Source organism: Typopeltis vanoorti, chromosome 21 (assembly GCF_054136105.1).
Source record: "Typopeltis vanoorti isolate ZY-2024b chromosome 21, IOZ_Tvanoo_1.0, whole genome shotgun sequence".
In the NCBI taxonomy this organism is placed as follows: Eukaryota; Metazoa; Arthropoda; class Arachnida; order Uropygi; family Thelyphonidae; genus Typopeltis; species Typopeltis vanoorti.
In genome coordinates this window covers 100,941,762-100,957,001 of record NC_143569.1, presented here as the reverse complement: position 1 = coordinate 100,957,001, position 15,240 = coordinate 100,941,762, and the positions used below count along the sequence as shown (strand labels likewise).

The window sequence follows — 15,240 nt, the reverse complement described above, 5'->3', positions numbered from 1 at the left end:
AAGGCCTGAAATGTCTTGTCTGTTATTTCTGACATATCCTATGTGTTCTTTCTTTCTCGTTTCAAAGCTTCTAGATGTCTGACCTACGTAACTAATACCACATGAGCAAGGTATATTATTTACTCCAAGAGTACTTGTAGAATGGGTGAGGATCTTTCGGTGATCTTAAAAATTTCCGAATAGTGTTGATTGGTTTGAATGCCACTCTGATCTTATGTGGTTTTAAAAGGTTAGCTAATTTTTTGGAAAGGTTGCTGACAAAAGGAATCGTAATTGTACTGATGTATTTGACGTCATCATGTTGTCGATGTGGTATATCAGTAAAGAGAATCTTGTTATAGAGTCTTTTTGGATAACCATTTAAAGAAAGTTCTCTGGATATTGTGGTTAATTCCGTTAGTAGGTAATAATAATAATAATAATAATAATAAGTTACATAGGTCAGACATCTAGAAGCTTTGAAACGAGAAAGAAAGAACACATAGGATATGTCAGAAATAACAGACAAGACATTTCAGGCCTTTCATGCCACTTTGCCTCTACTAACCATCACATTGAGTGGGATAAGAGCCTTATGCCATACAGAAGATAACTACCATTCAAGAACCTTTAAAGAAGCAGCTACAGTCGCCCGTAAAACTGAAAACCTAAACAAGAATCAAGGTCTAATTTTACCAGAAATTTGGAAAACTTTTATCAGATCATTAAACATCAAAGAAATGAACTTTCATAACAATTACGTAATGAGCCATAACGAATGAATCACGTTAACGAGACACGCACAATACCAATTTTTTGTATGAATTAGAACTATCAGTTATAACCTAGTCTGTAACCTTCATTTTAGCTTACTAGTTTGTATTCCCTGAGAGGTGTCGCACGGATTAGATCGTCGGCTTGTCGAGAGCTCCTGAAAAGATCAGTATTATTTTGTGTTAACATTAGATATTTTACCAGAATTTTAAGTAGTATTGTTTGCTTTTTGTTTCTTGGTGTGTCTGTGCAATTTTTGCGTGTTTTCTGTTATTTTAACTATTATTTTTAAGAAAAGATAGCGTACACATGGCACCGATAAAGAAAAAAATGGCGGCCAGGTCGCCATGCTTGCTTAAGAGTTTTGATGTAAAAGAATTTATGCAGTGTGCTGTCTGTGAGATGTATGCCTTGCGAAGAGCGGTAGGAGTCTGGTTAGAAAGTGATAGTGGAGTTAATATGTGTAGAAAGTGTAAAGAGAATGAGGACTTCAAGCGTGTTTCGTGTATCGAGACTGATATCGTTAACGGTAGTCAGAATGCAGAAAATGGCGGTGTACTAGAGAATTGCGTGGTAGTGCCAGATATGTGTGAGAGCGTCGCTGAAAGTGTAAATGAAGGTAGAAACACCGAAGGAATGGATGATTTGATCGATAACGAAAATGGTGTGATAAGTGCGAGTAGCGAAATTGCCCGTTTAAATGGCGCGATACACAGAGCCAAACGACAACTGGAGCGTATGCAAAAATGTGTGTTGAACGTACCGACAAATAACCGGCGGAAGTCTGTGACGGCAAATAATAGAATGTACGTAAACGTCAATAAAATGAAGGAGCGAGTGCTGTATGGGGATTCGCTATTAAGAGGCGTAATAATTGAGAGTTTAACGAAGTCGTACCAGCCGGGTGCGAACATAAAGGACGTCAGCGAATCTATTCGACTGCAAAAACAGAGGGTGAAAGAGATGATAATAGTGGCAGGAACGAATGATTTGAAAGAGGACAAAATGGAAATGATAGAGGATGTGAGGGAGTTGTTTGAGGTAGCAAAAGAGAAGAGTGAGAGAGTTAGGATGGTGAGTATCTTACCGCGGTATGACAGCGAAGTGTTTAGAAGGAGGGCCATAATTGCCAATGACTTTATGCGTGGGTTATGCATGGAGAGTGGTGTGGAATTTGTGGATGTGTGGAATGAGTTCGATGGGCGAAAGGACTTATATAAGATGGATGGGTTACATTTGAATGGAGTTGGTGTACGGAGACTTGAAAGAGTGTTGATGAATGATGTGGAAGTGGATGTACAGACTCAGGGAAACTAGATTTATTAAGAGGGGGGGGAGTAGATATGCAGACTTTAGGGGGGGAAGTTAAGTGTATGAATGAGTATATTATGCCCGGGCGAGTACGACGGACAACAAATCAGAATGGGATAATTAGTATAAGGAATCAAAGTAGGGATGGGACAAATGGGCTTCTGCGATTCATGTACACTAATGCCAGGAGTATTAGGAACAAGAAGGAAGAGTTTTTGGCCATGGTTGGCACTTCCAGGCCACAGGTTGTCGGTATTAGTGAAACATGGCTGACAGAAGATGATAAAGCTAGTGGGATTGAATGCGATGGGTATAGCGTGTTCAGGAGTGACAGGGTGAATAAAAAGGGGGGAGGAGTGTTATTGATGATAGCTGATGAGCTTCAGCCAAGGAGTATAGAAGTTGAACTGCAGGATGGGGAAAAAAGCACATTTGAGGCTGTTTGGTGTGAGATACAATCTAGCAGAACAAAATATACAATTGGGTGCTGCTATAGACCGGGTGATGGAGTGGATGGTGGGAATAGTATGCATAAGCAAATAGAAGAAATGAATGGAAGGAGGGTAATTATTATGGGTGATTTCAATTATGGTAATATTGACTGGAAAGAGGAGAGGGCACATGGGAGGAAGGAATTGGATTTTATGCAGTTATTAAGGGACAACTATCTACGGCAACATGTATTGGAAAATACCAGGGGGCAGAGAGTGCTGGACCTAGTAATTGCAACTGAGAATGTGGCTGTAACGAACATGACCTTGTTGCCACCAATTGGTGAGAGTGACCATAAGGTCATGACTTGGGAGGTGGCTAAAGGAGTCGAATTTACAATTAAGACAGGGTATATGTGGAATTACCGGGCTGGTAAGTATGACAAGCTTAGGTGTGTGCTTGGCTCAATGCCATGGCATGTAAAACTGCAAGGGCTGGATGTTGATGGTGCATGGGAGGTGGTCAAGAACTGTTTGCAGGAGGCAATGGTTGACTGTATACCAAGAGTCCGAATAATAAATCAGGTAGGGGTTAAATGGATGAATAACACTATTAAGCTTGAGCTGCAAAAAAAGAAACAATTGTGGAGGGAATTTAAGGAGAAGGGTGACCATCAGGTGCATGAACAGTATAAAGCTCAGGCCAGGATGGTAACAAGGGTGGTAAGAAAAGCAAAAGCAGATTACGAAAGGAAATTGGCCATGCAGGCTAAAGAGAATCCCAAACAGTTTTTTCAATATGTTGCAAGTAAAAGGAAAAATGCTCATGGTAGAATGATCTTAAAAAATGCTGAGGGTAGGGAGGTAACTGAATCAGTCGATGTTGTGGAATTACTGAGCGAACACTTTGCAAGAGTATATCATCCAGGTGGTGGCTTTGCGGAAATGGAGGAACCAACAGCTTATACTGGAATTGTGATGAATGAGGTAGAGGTAACTAGTCTATTACAGAACCTCAATGTCAATACATCAGTGGGATTGGATGGTATACCAGCTCGTGTCGTACGTGAAGCGGCCAAAGAATTGTCAGTGCCCTTGACCATTATGTTTAATTTGAGCCTCAGGACTGGGTCAGTCCCAAGGGGGTGGAAAGAGGGGAAAATAGTTCCACTGCACAAAGGTGGTTCCAAGGCTGCTGTTGAAAATTACCGGCCAATCAGCATAACAGGAATCATTATCAAGGTCTTAGAGAAAATAGTCAAGAGGAAAATACAAGATTGGATAGAAGAAAATGGGATACTGTATCGGGGACAGCATGGTTTTGTGAAGGGTAGGTCATGCCTCAGTAACTTGCTCACGTATTATAACACAGTGACGGCTGAACTGGATAAGGGTAATGGGTTTACAGTGATTCTGCTGGACCTTGCTAAGGCCTTTGACAGGATACCACATGGAATTCTAATCAGTAAATTGCAGCATATGGGAATGGACATAGGGTTGGTGAGATGGATAGGAGGGTGGTTGACGGAGAGATATCAGAGAGTGGTTTACTCAGGAGTAGAGTCCACAAGACGGCCTGTGACTAGTGGTGTACCACAAGGATCTGTTCTTGGACCACTGCTGTTTAATTTGTTCATAAATGATATAGGAAAGGATCTGAGAGGAACAGTTCATTTGTTTGCTGATGATGCGAAGTTGGGTAGGGCAATAGTGAATGCAGATGACGTCAAAATTTTGCAGGATGATTTGGATAGATTGGAGGTCTGGGCTAGGGAGAATGGATGTCAATTTAATGTGGCAAAATGTAAGGTTATGCATTTTGGGGTGAAAAGATGGGAGGCAGTTTACTGCATTGGTGGAACCGTGCTCCAGGAAATTGATGAGGCACGAGATTTAGGAGTGTTGGTGGATAAGGAATTGAAATTTAGGGGACACATTGCAAAAGTGGCCAAATCAGCTCATCAAATCACTTGGTTGCTGAAGAATACGTTGACAAGCAGAGACAAGCAGGTTATTGTTCCTCTGTATCGAGCCTTGATAAGACCTCATCTCGACTACTGTGCTCAGATTTGGTCACCTAGGTTTCTTCTTGATGGGGAGGAGGTGGAGAGGATCCAGAGGCGAGTGACCAAGATGATAGCAGGTCTGTGGAATGAACCGTATGAGAACAGGTTGAGGATTTGTGGGTTGCAAAAATTGGTTGATAGGCGGAGGAGGGGAGATATGATTGAGACATTCAAATTACTGAAGGGTTTCTATAAAATTAATTCAGAAGATATTTTTGAGAACAGGGCTGGTTGTGGGAGGACTAGGGGACATCCATGGAAACTGGGCAAAAGTGTGGTTAGTAAAGGTGTTAGAGCTGGGTTCTTTACTTTTAGAGTAGTGAATGAGTGGAATGCGCTCCCTGAGTCTGTGGTGGATGCTGTGACAGTGAATGAGTTTAAGGCGAGGTATGATAGATACTGTATGAATGTCGAATAGTTGTGATGAATATGATTTGGGGCCTCCCTCGATGAGTCTAATGACTCCCTGGAGTTGCCCGTAATAATAATAATAATAATAATAAAAGATTGGCGAAACATGTAGGAGGATAAAATAAAGCTACTTGACAAAGATTATAAAAAAAGTGTAATAGTCTTATGAATAATTGTCAAGAAAAAAATTCAACATAAAAACTATAAATAATTTCTCTATTTTTAGTCTATCCTATATAACTAAAATCCAGTTAACCAGCATAGAACAAGGATGTGCGTTTCTTGTTATGGGCAACTGAGAGGTAGCTATGAACGTGAGATAATCCGATTAACTGTTCTCTTCAGCGTGAGGGTTTATCACACCTAATGGACAGGAGGGTCAAATTGTACTTCTTATCCTGGTTCTTTAAACAGGTGGGCTGAATCATATCCAGATTTAGTTGGACGTCTATAGATGTCCTGGCCGTTTGGAAGGTTAATGTTATAACAGATGGTTTAATCCTGTTTTACAAATTCTGTATATTGTGAATTGGATATATTCTCTCGGCTGGTTTGTCTGTTTTTCATGATCCAAAACCTGAATTTCCAGGAAAAAAATGATACCATCATATGAGACCAACTAACTCACCTGTGGTTGAAAAGTTCTTATAAAAATTCTTTGCATCTTATACAGTGTTTTTCAAACAAAACAATTCATGTTGCGACGGGGGAGGAATCATCTTTCTTGTGAGCCTCTAGCTTAGTTGATATTGACAGCGTCCTTTAATTGGAAAGATGTTGGTTCAAATATTGTATAGAATGTGAAGAACCTTTAAAACAGTTTTTTTTTTTTTTTTCATCTTAGCTGAGTTAGTGGGTTTAATACAGAGTGGCAGGGTTGTTACCACTGGAAACTCAGGATTTTCATCCTGCAAAACAGACAAACTGGCCACAAGATCACATGCTTTTTACTGACAAAATACACCGGTCCTTGTAGCCTTAACTATGTTGGGCATAATTCCAAAACATTTCTTGCACTGATTTAATGCTCTGGCTAAATGCTACAACATGTATAGTCAATTTGGTTCTCAGTAAAGTTTTATAGCACCTGCTATGTTGCCACCATATAATGCAAGTAGTCATGAATGATGCTGTAAAATCATTTTGCATAAAATGTGAATATAATCATTCATGAGTTTCACATAACTGTTGTATTCACAGGCAGCATTCTTTTTCAGATTAGTAGAGTTCTTCACTATTCAAAATTTTCCACTATGCTTTTTCTAGCCTTGTCACTGTTTGAACTGCTCATACCATCAGTTTATTACATACAGCATAACAACTGTTTCTCCTTGTATCCAGAGGACATTGGGCAATAAGTTTTACTTGTGTGAAAGTTGTTAAACTGTGTCATTATTCTTCTGGTGTACCTGGACAAGAGTGTGCTATGTGTGGAAACTACAATAGCCACTGTAAGTATTGCCACCTGCTGGGAGGGAGGGGGATAAAAAGGACAGTTAAATTCATCTGTATTTTCTAAAATGTTTGTAGTGCTATAACATGTTGAATGAAAAAAACTGGCCAAGATTTTTATGATCAGCCTTTGTATATTGACCATTTCAAGAAAATTGTTATAGTATTGACTTTTAATAGTTAGAAAATTATTACAGAAAGTGTTTATACTTCAAAAAAAAATCAGCTAAAGCCTTTTTATTCCCGCATAGGGAGTAGGCAGTGCCATTTAGCCCTAGGAGACTGAGTGGGCAGTTCAGTCTCCACTGGCAGCCAATCAGAGATAGCTGGCCCAAGGCTATCATTAATTAAGCAGCATGCAGTGAAGAGAGACGGCTCAACAAGTGCCTCCATCTTGTGGTCCATAACCCTAACATAATATATTTAATGTCTGAAATAATGTGGGTACTACAGTAGATTTTCTTGAGTTTACTGGATGAAAAACTTGAGTTTCCAGGAGAAAAAAAACCCGCTTGCCTGTGCCAGAGATCGACTAACTCGGGAACTGGTCAAAAAAAGGCTTAGAAAAATTTCCTCTAGTCGACGACTAGATTCGAAACAAAGTCTTCCTTCATGCAGGCAAGCACCGTGGTGTGCAAACGCCACATCCACTGAGCTACACAGGCTCTAGTGTTTATACTTTAGAATATTTTTTATAAATTCTGTTTGTTGCTGCATGGTATTTATTATTTTCTGTTTTATATTGTGATAACATAATTATGTAAACATTTTGTTGAAAAATAAATTTGTATAAATGCTTTATTCATGCTATCTTTAGGATGAAGGTCATAAGCAAAAGATGATGATTAGTATGGCTGATTATCATCATCCACATCATACAGAAAACCACATGCAAGTGAACGGTGGTATGTTAAGTCATCACCATCCTCATCTTGTTTCTGGAAATCACAGAAGCAATAATAGCAATAGCTATGAGAGTCATCCCGTTGATCTCTCCAGTCCTAGACCAAATGGGCATTTTGATACTGTTGATATGGCAAGTGGTCATAACAGATCTCACTACAGGTCACATGACCTCTCTTATGGAGATGGCTTAAATTCTGTATCTGAATGTGGTAAGTGAGTTTTTCTTCTAATTTATATGGAAATTATAAGATTTATATGTGGACAAGGGAACTTTTTACATGCTCACTGATGATGTTGTTGATAATGTTCAACAACTAGTAACTAGTTGTTGAACATAATATCACTAGACATTTTATGGAAATGTGTATGGTAAATATAGTAATGTGTATTTAAAATAACACATTCTAAGGAAATTAGAATTTAACATGAACTCCTTTACATTTCACCAATTGTAACATAAGTATCATTCAGAGTGAATGTAAAAGACACTGGTTACAACATTCAAAATGTGAAACACAAAAATGAATCATGAGTAACATGAGTAGGCTTTCATGTGTCTTGGTCACAGGTGAGTGAACAGGAAAAAGCAATATTAAAGTTACAGTGAACATAATATTACTAGACGTTTTAAGTAAATGTGTATGGTAAATATAATAATGTATATTTAAAAAAACATTGTGAAGGAAATTAGGATTTAACATGAACTCCTTTACAAATTCTGTAATTAATTTTTTTTAAAATTTAATGTTTTAATGTAAAATTTAATATTTTTATAGTTCTGCAATTAAAAATTAGCTAAATAATAATAATAATAAATGAACAGTTCATGGCAATTACTTCCCAAAACTTTGAGATAGGCATGCAATCTGATTGGTTTAGATTAGGCCAGTTATGCAGGGTTTCAAGGAATAGACAATCAATATAAGTCTACTGTAGTCCAAAATCTTGGTTTGATTACAGTGAACTTTATCTAATGTGTATGACATGAGAAGCAAAGTTGGAACCCTCTGATTCTAAAAATCAGTTTCGTTTTGGTGTTCTTGGATTCTGATCTCAGCAGAATGGCCAGTCTGTCCAAAGTGGCAGAATCAACAGGGACAGGATATTACGTGATAAACATCAAAAGATAGAGGTAGCAATTTATCCTTGGTAGGTGATAAGACACAACATTATTAAGATAAACAGTAAAGAAATTGAAATTGTAGATGCATATGTATACCTAGAAAAATTGTTAACAATGAAGAAACAAGGAGTCATGGAAGACATGAAAAGAAGAATAGGAATGGGATGGGCAGCTTTTGGAAAATTGAAGAGATTTTTAATATGGTCAGATGATATAAGAAAAACAATTGAACTCTTTGGCACCAAAGCTCAGGATAGAAACAGATGGAGAGAATTGGGAGACACCTATAGCCAGAAGTGGCTATAAAATGGGTTAAAAGAAAGAAAAGTGGTAAGAAAAAGGGTTACTTCTGAACTGCAAAAGAAATTTAATTATTTTCAAATGATGTATTTTTACAATAAACTTGTTAGAATAAATTATTTTAAATAATGCATTTTTACTATCATTGTATTCAGGAAAATTATTTCAGAAAGGCATTTACGATTTTTGCAATATATCTTACGAAAAAAAAAAAAATTATACTTATGGCCATTCAACTTACAAACATGCTTCCAAGAATACATTACGTTCTTAAGTTGAGGCTTGCTTGTATATACAGTAGTGAACAAATGAATCTAAACAAGCTGAATTTTTGTCACGTTTCTGGTTTAGGTTTGGTTTTTGTTTAAGTTCACAGTAATTTTGGTTTTGCTTTTGGTTTACTATTTTCATTTTGGTTTTTAGTTCACTATATTGACTGAGTGCTGCATGTTTTAACTGTTAAAACACCTCTGCTGGTAAGGAGGTTAATAGTGTTGTGTGCTTTTAATAGTGTAAGCAAGTTGACATATGTAGTGTTTTATTCATTTTATGTGGCTATAAAATGGATACATCTCCAAGAAAGCGTTCAAAAATATGTACTCTTTTGTTATATCTTGTGGCTTTTGTTATATCTTCGTCTTTGTGTCTTATTCTTAAATTTAGTTATTATTAATTTTAATACTTGTTATCAGTTAATTCGTTTGCAGACAAATTTATATTAATTAATGACTGCGCCAGCCGGCAACTAATTCTGATACACTATCCAAGATTATTTAGAAAGAAAATGTAGGGATCATGAAGTATGCAGTCGTGGTCCCATTTCTAATATTACTAGTGGATTCCCCTTTTATACACGGTTTGTAATTTTCCAAACGGTAATTCAATCCACAGAAAACATGACAAACTCATTTGATTTACACATAAAGAAATACGTTTATTTTAGCACATAACATAAAGATACATGTTAGTTAAACCTTTAATTAAGATAGAGTCTGGGTTCCCTCCTTTTCTTAATTTAACACATCCAAAATTTCTACACTTAATCCTTTATATTAACACAAATCCTTCACTTCTATATATATAACTATCCTCAGACTCTGACAACATATACTAAATTACCTATTTACTATCACACATGCAAATTACATATATGCACAAGTCAATTCTATAACTCTGACATAGATTTCTTGAGGCAATGCTTCTTCTTATATTTTAGACTTAATCCTCCCCCAAAATTTTAGTTAGCATTCAATTAGATTTTAACAACATAGCATTATTGTCCTTTAGACACAAACAGTTTGTAGCCTCGGTCTCCTACTCGGCTCAAGCCTAAGATGCCTTTTTCTTAGATATAGACAAAATGTCCAAAATGCAGACAGTCCTTGTAACACTTGGGCTATGTTCTTAAAGATCAGCTTTCCTTACTTCACGGTTACTCCAATATTAATATGAAAAGATTTCTGCTTACCGTTCTTGCTTTATCTGGATATTCGGATCTCCTTACTGTACTTTCTTTAATGGCGACCTCACTATTCCTTTGTCCCACACGAAACGAAACACACTTACACTGATTTATACACTGACGTTAACTCATCAGTGGCCCTTTCTTCTTAGGAATCTGGATGCATTATAGCTGCAGCTTTGTTCCATGTAGCACACATAGCAAGGGAAGACTCTCGCTACGCATGGCGGCCAGCTCTTCACAACTATCAGCCTTCTGCACAGGAAAACCAGGTACCGACAAAACGAGAAGAAAAGAGAGCGATTCAAATCCCCGCCGAAACCTATATACTCCAAAACAGCGCCCTCACTCGGTTGTGTCGTCATACGTACGGCGGCTGCCGATTGGATACCGTGGCCACGAACTGTCTTTGACATGGCCAAAAACCATTATTAGCTTGTACACATCTTTATAGAATTTATACATGACTTTCTACCTTAATTAACTTAATAATCCTCCTCTATTTAGTTTATGGGATACTTTAACACTGCTTAGAATTCACAAATCTGAATATATACATGTTCTTGGGTCATTAATGAGCACATTTGCTGTTTGGAGGCATAAGTATGTCCTTATCCACTCCTTCTGAGCTAATCTTATGTTGTGTCAGAAAAGGGGATGACTCATCACATTTTCTCGACTCAACACTATTTCAGCACACATCCATGACTCAAAGATAAATTGCCAATGAATGTGGTGTTCGTTTGGGTACTCTTAATGCGATTTTAAAGAGGTTTAGGGTGACAGGTACATTTTTCCCCTGACAGAAAAGGAAAATGTAGGCAAAAAAAGGAAAAGTCCACTTACTCAAGATCGTTTACTAGTTAGGAAAAACAAAATGAATCCAAGATTGTCTGCTGTAGACTTAAATAGAGACTCAGCAATTAGTGGGATTAATGTTTCTGACATGACAGTCTGTTTGTTGGAAGCAGGGACTGCCCACAGACCAAAAAAGAACAACTGTTGACAAAGACTATGCATAAAAAAGAACTCCATGGGTAAAAGTGTACAATGATTGGACTGTTGAAAAGGGAAGAAGGTCATATTCTCAGATGAGCGCCATTTCTTTGTCCAAGGAGAGTGAGTACCCTATGTTTGTAAATCAGCAACTGAGAAGTCTTTTCCCAGAAAATGTTCTGCTGTTGTTTTACACATGACCATCCAGGATCACTTGTGCATTTTGATGGGATAATGAAAAGTGACCAACATAAAAATATTGGAGAAAAGAGTGGTCCCACAGATCCAGAAAAATAAAGAACTCATCTTCCTCCAGAATCTTTTGGTCCATGCTACACTTCCAAAAAAAGTGAGAGTTCCTCAAAAATCACATCTAATTGCTTCAGTGCCCAGGTAACTCTCCTGACATTAAGAGAATAGAAAATTTTTGACTTTGAGATGCAGAAATAAGAAAAATGTGTTCTACATTGGTATAGTCCATGCTTAAGCGAATTAATCAACTTAATAGGAACACAGTAACGTACATATAAACGATTAATTAAAGTTGAATTTTTGTACTCATTTTCTTGCAAAATTAAAATTTTTCTTTAAATTGTGAGTGTTCAGATTAATTTCTTTGCTACTGTATCTACTGAAATCTATTATTCTTTTGAAGAACTCATTCCCAACAATTTTATGTTTTTCGATTTAAAAAAAAAAAAAAATGAGAAGAAATAAAAATGACACCTTTTATGTGTATGTTAAGAAATTTGAATTTTCATCTATGTAAGTTCTTGGGGGGTGGGGACAGGAAACAATGAACACTATTATTTCTCTAAATCATATTACATCAAATCATTTATTTCTTTAAATAGGGATATCAAGTGGCCTTTGGATATCAGTACTTTAATTTTTATCAAAAAATGAGAAAAGTATAGAGCTTGTAATATATTTTTAGCTACACAGCTAAAAATTGTTGTTTCTTAATTGATTTTTGAAGCAGATTGCTTAAGATATCTGAAATTAAGGAATTAATGATTTTGATCAATACTGGTAGGAGTACGTTAAGGGCCTTCCATGCCCCTTGAGAGAGAGATTGAATGGCAATGCTAATCCCCCCCCCCCATCTTTAACAAATGGACTGTCATATGGTATGGTTCTTATGTGGCTCTCCCATGGAAGTTTTGTAAGAGAGGCAGTCTCTCACTGAGTGATATTTCTCTCCCACTTAAGGACATTCACAAACATTCATTCATGCCCATAGTAGAATTCAGCCCTGCAGCTTATTGCTTGGAAAACAAGTACACTAAACACCCAGCCAACCAGACTGATAAATCTGACATCATCAAATTCCTGATATACCCTTGTTATGTACCAACTCTTTATATGGTTTGCATATTCTTTAACTATATTACCTTTATATCTTTATCTAATCTTGTTAGTTATATATACCCTACTCACTCATACAAATTTCCCCTTCTTTAAACAATCTAAATTTAGGCCGTTCTTAAGTTTAGTCATGTGTAATTTAATTTATGATTAGGGCTTTATCCAAGTATGGGACGCTGCTCTTAAACATATCCTCTGAGACAGTTCGCCTGATAAATATTGACAAATTTATATTTTAACTACGCCATACATCTACTCCAATACTGAGGATAAACGAGGCTCTTATCCAAGGTGGCTCTCTCAGAGTGATACACAATAATAAACTTCCAACAATAAATAAACTAATTCCTGTTCTCTTTATCTTAGCATGCAGTCATGGCTCTAAATATCAAATTATACTCGTGGGTCCTTCCCGCTAGGTTCAATGGTAATTTTATGAGTGACTATTTGAATTCATATAACAAGCTGGACACAGGCAAATGCTATGAAACATATTTATTAAATCAAGAAATTATACATGAGAAAACATAAATGCATGGTTAACTATATTGTGTTGCTAGCAAGACCTCAATTTCAATATTAACATTACAATACATGAACAAATTACTTGGACCACTTCTATGTATAATTTAGCAAACTTCTAGCCTATGTAGCCTATCATTTATCACTCACGTGGGTCACTTGTTATATTTCTCAACATATCACAATCATCTCTTATACAAATCCCTTCTAGGGAAACATTTCTCTAACAGGGACAGGTCAATGCTAAATTAGGATGGTTCTTAAAGTTCCTTACAATAAGTCCATTACACAAAATATCCTAAAGATTTCGTACATAAATCTTCAACTGGAAAACAGAATATGACAATCTACATTACCGTTCCTAGAATGACTTTCAGTTCTTTCTTCAGCCTTGTCTGGACATCAAGGATCCTTTAAGGTCTACAATTCTCCTGGTCACACACGATAGCTGCACGGCTAGATTCTCTGAATTGGAAAGGCTATGTGCTGCCCAGGACTTTTACTAGTATCGCAGGCACACATCTCGATTACCGTTGCATGATATAGCATAGCTATCCTGGTCTGAGGAAATTGCTAGCCCTAACTCGCATGCTACGGCAGACGACTCATAACTTCCACGGCCAGCCTAGAATCTTCTCCGCTGGGATGGAGACCGAGAGCCGACGTCCGTGAGGTCAGGAAACAGGAACCAAAAAGCCTCGTGTGTGTGTAGGGGGGGGGATTCGCATTTATATTGCACGCTTCAATCTCGGAGATTCGAGCACTTCGCCACATTGTTTAACGCGCTGCACACACCTCCACGTGCATGTGGCGTGTTTTCTTAGAAAGCGTTCCAGCTTCCTTTTCGTATAACTTCACTTTCCCTCCGGACATACGTTATTCTGGACGGGCTAAAATGTGACCCTTGGATCCTAGCTTATACACTTCGCTTTCTTATAATACATGAACAAATTGCTTTAAATAAATTAATACCCTAAATAGATTTCTCTATTAGACTTCCTGCAAAACAGGTTAAGTCTCACATATTTTTCATATTAAATATTTCTTCACTTCTATCTTAGACTTATTTATACATATATATACGGCGTTCATTGTCAAAACACCACATTCTCTACCTACAATCAAGGTCAGTTGTTCCTGAATAAATTAATGTTTTGTCCTACTTATTTTTTTGATTATTCAGGACACAACACCCTCAAGGGGTGTACAGGATATGATAGTACTACATGAAAAATTTACATCGCTACTAACTTCCTATCTACAATTTTCCTCCAAATCAGTCTGTTACCTGTCAAGACTAACATTACCAGATCTTATATTTCTATCTTCTAAGGCACTTTTTACCATATCAATCCACCTATATCTTGGTCTTCTGGGTTTTTTCTACCAACTTGACAGAGAACACTTGTTTTGCTAATCTTTCCTTTCCCATTCTGTTTAAGAGTGACCATACCACCTGAGATTAGCTCTGCTAATGCATTCCTGAATGCTGACAATGGCAAGATTTTTCCTAATATCCTCGTTTTTAATATGATATTGCCATTGATGCCATCTGTTTATGCCCCTAATCTTTCTCAGGACTCTCATATCTGTGGTCTTTAGTCTTAGAAGTAAAACACTTTGGTCAAGTGTTTTACTTCTAACCCAGCTCTCAGATCCATAAGTTAAAATTGGTTTGAACACTGTCTTGTATTACAGCTAATGTAGTGTTTTGACTAATTTCTCTCTTATTCCATATAAATTTATTCAGGTGACTTCCTACCACATCAGCTTTGTTGATTCTGTTGTCTATTTCCATATTTAATTTACCATCTTCACTAAAAATTATGCCTAAGTAGCTGAAATATTTTACTTGTTCTGCAGGTTCTCCATTCACAATGCAGTTGACATTTTCATTATTTCTACCTACTTTCATTGTGTTTGTCTTTTTAATGCTGACATGCATACCATATCTTATTACAACAGTTGTACAATTTAGTCAGGAAATTTTGCAGACTTGCAACAGATTTATTTAGAAGTATAACATCATTCGTATAAATCAAAGAGTGGAGATTAACATCTTCAATTTTGATATCAGGTTTCCTTCATAATGTGATCCATATAGATAATGAATAACAGTGGGATAATGTACATCCTTGT

General features: G+C 37.0%; 1 protein-coding gene across 1 annotated transcript in view; it reads left to right on the top strand.

Moving 5' to 3' along the window:
- The window catches only part of LOC150095149 (uncharacterized), a 206,381-nt gene that overhangs the window by 18,808 nt on the left and 172,333 nt on the right, over positions 1–15,240 (top strand). The window contains exon 3 of the mRNA XM_090411207.1: positions 7,242–7,539. Coding sequence (XP_090267333.1) covers positions 7,242–7,539 — 298 coding nt within the window. The remainder of the gene's footprint in view (positions 1–7,241; positions 7,540–15,240) is intronic.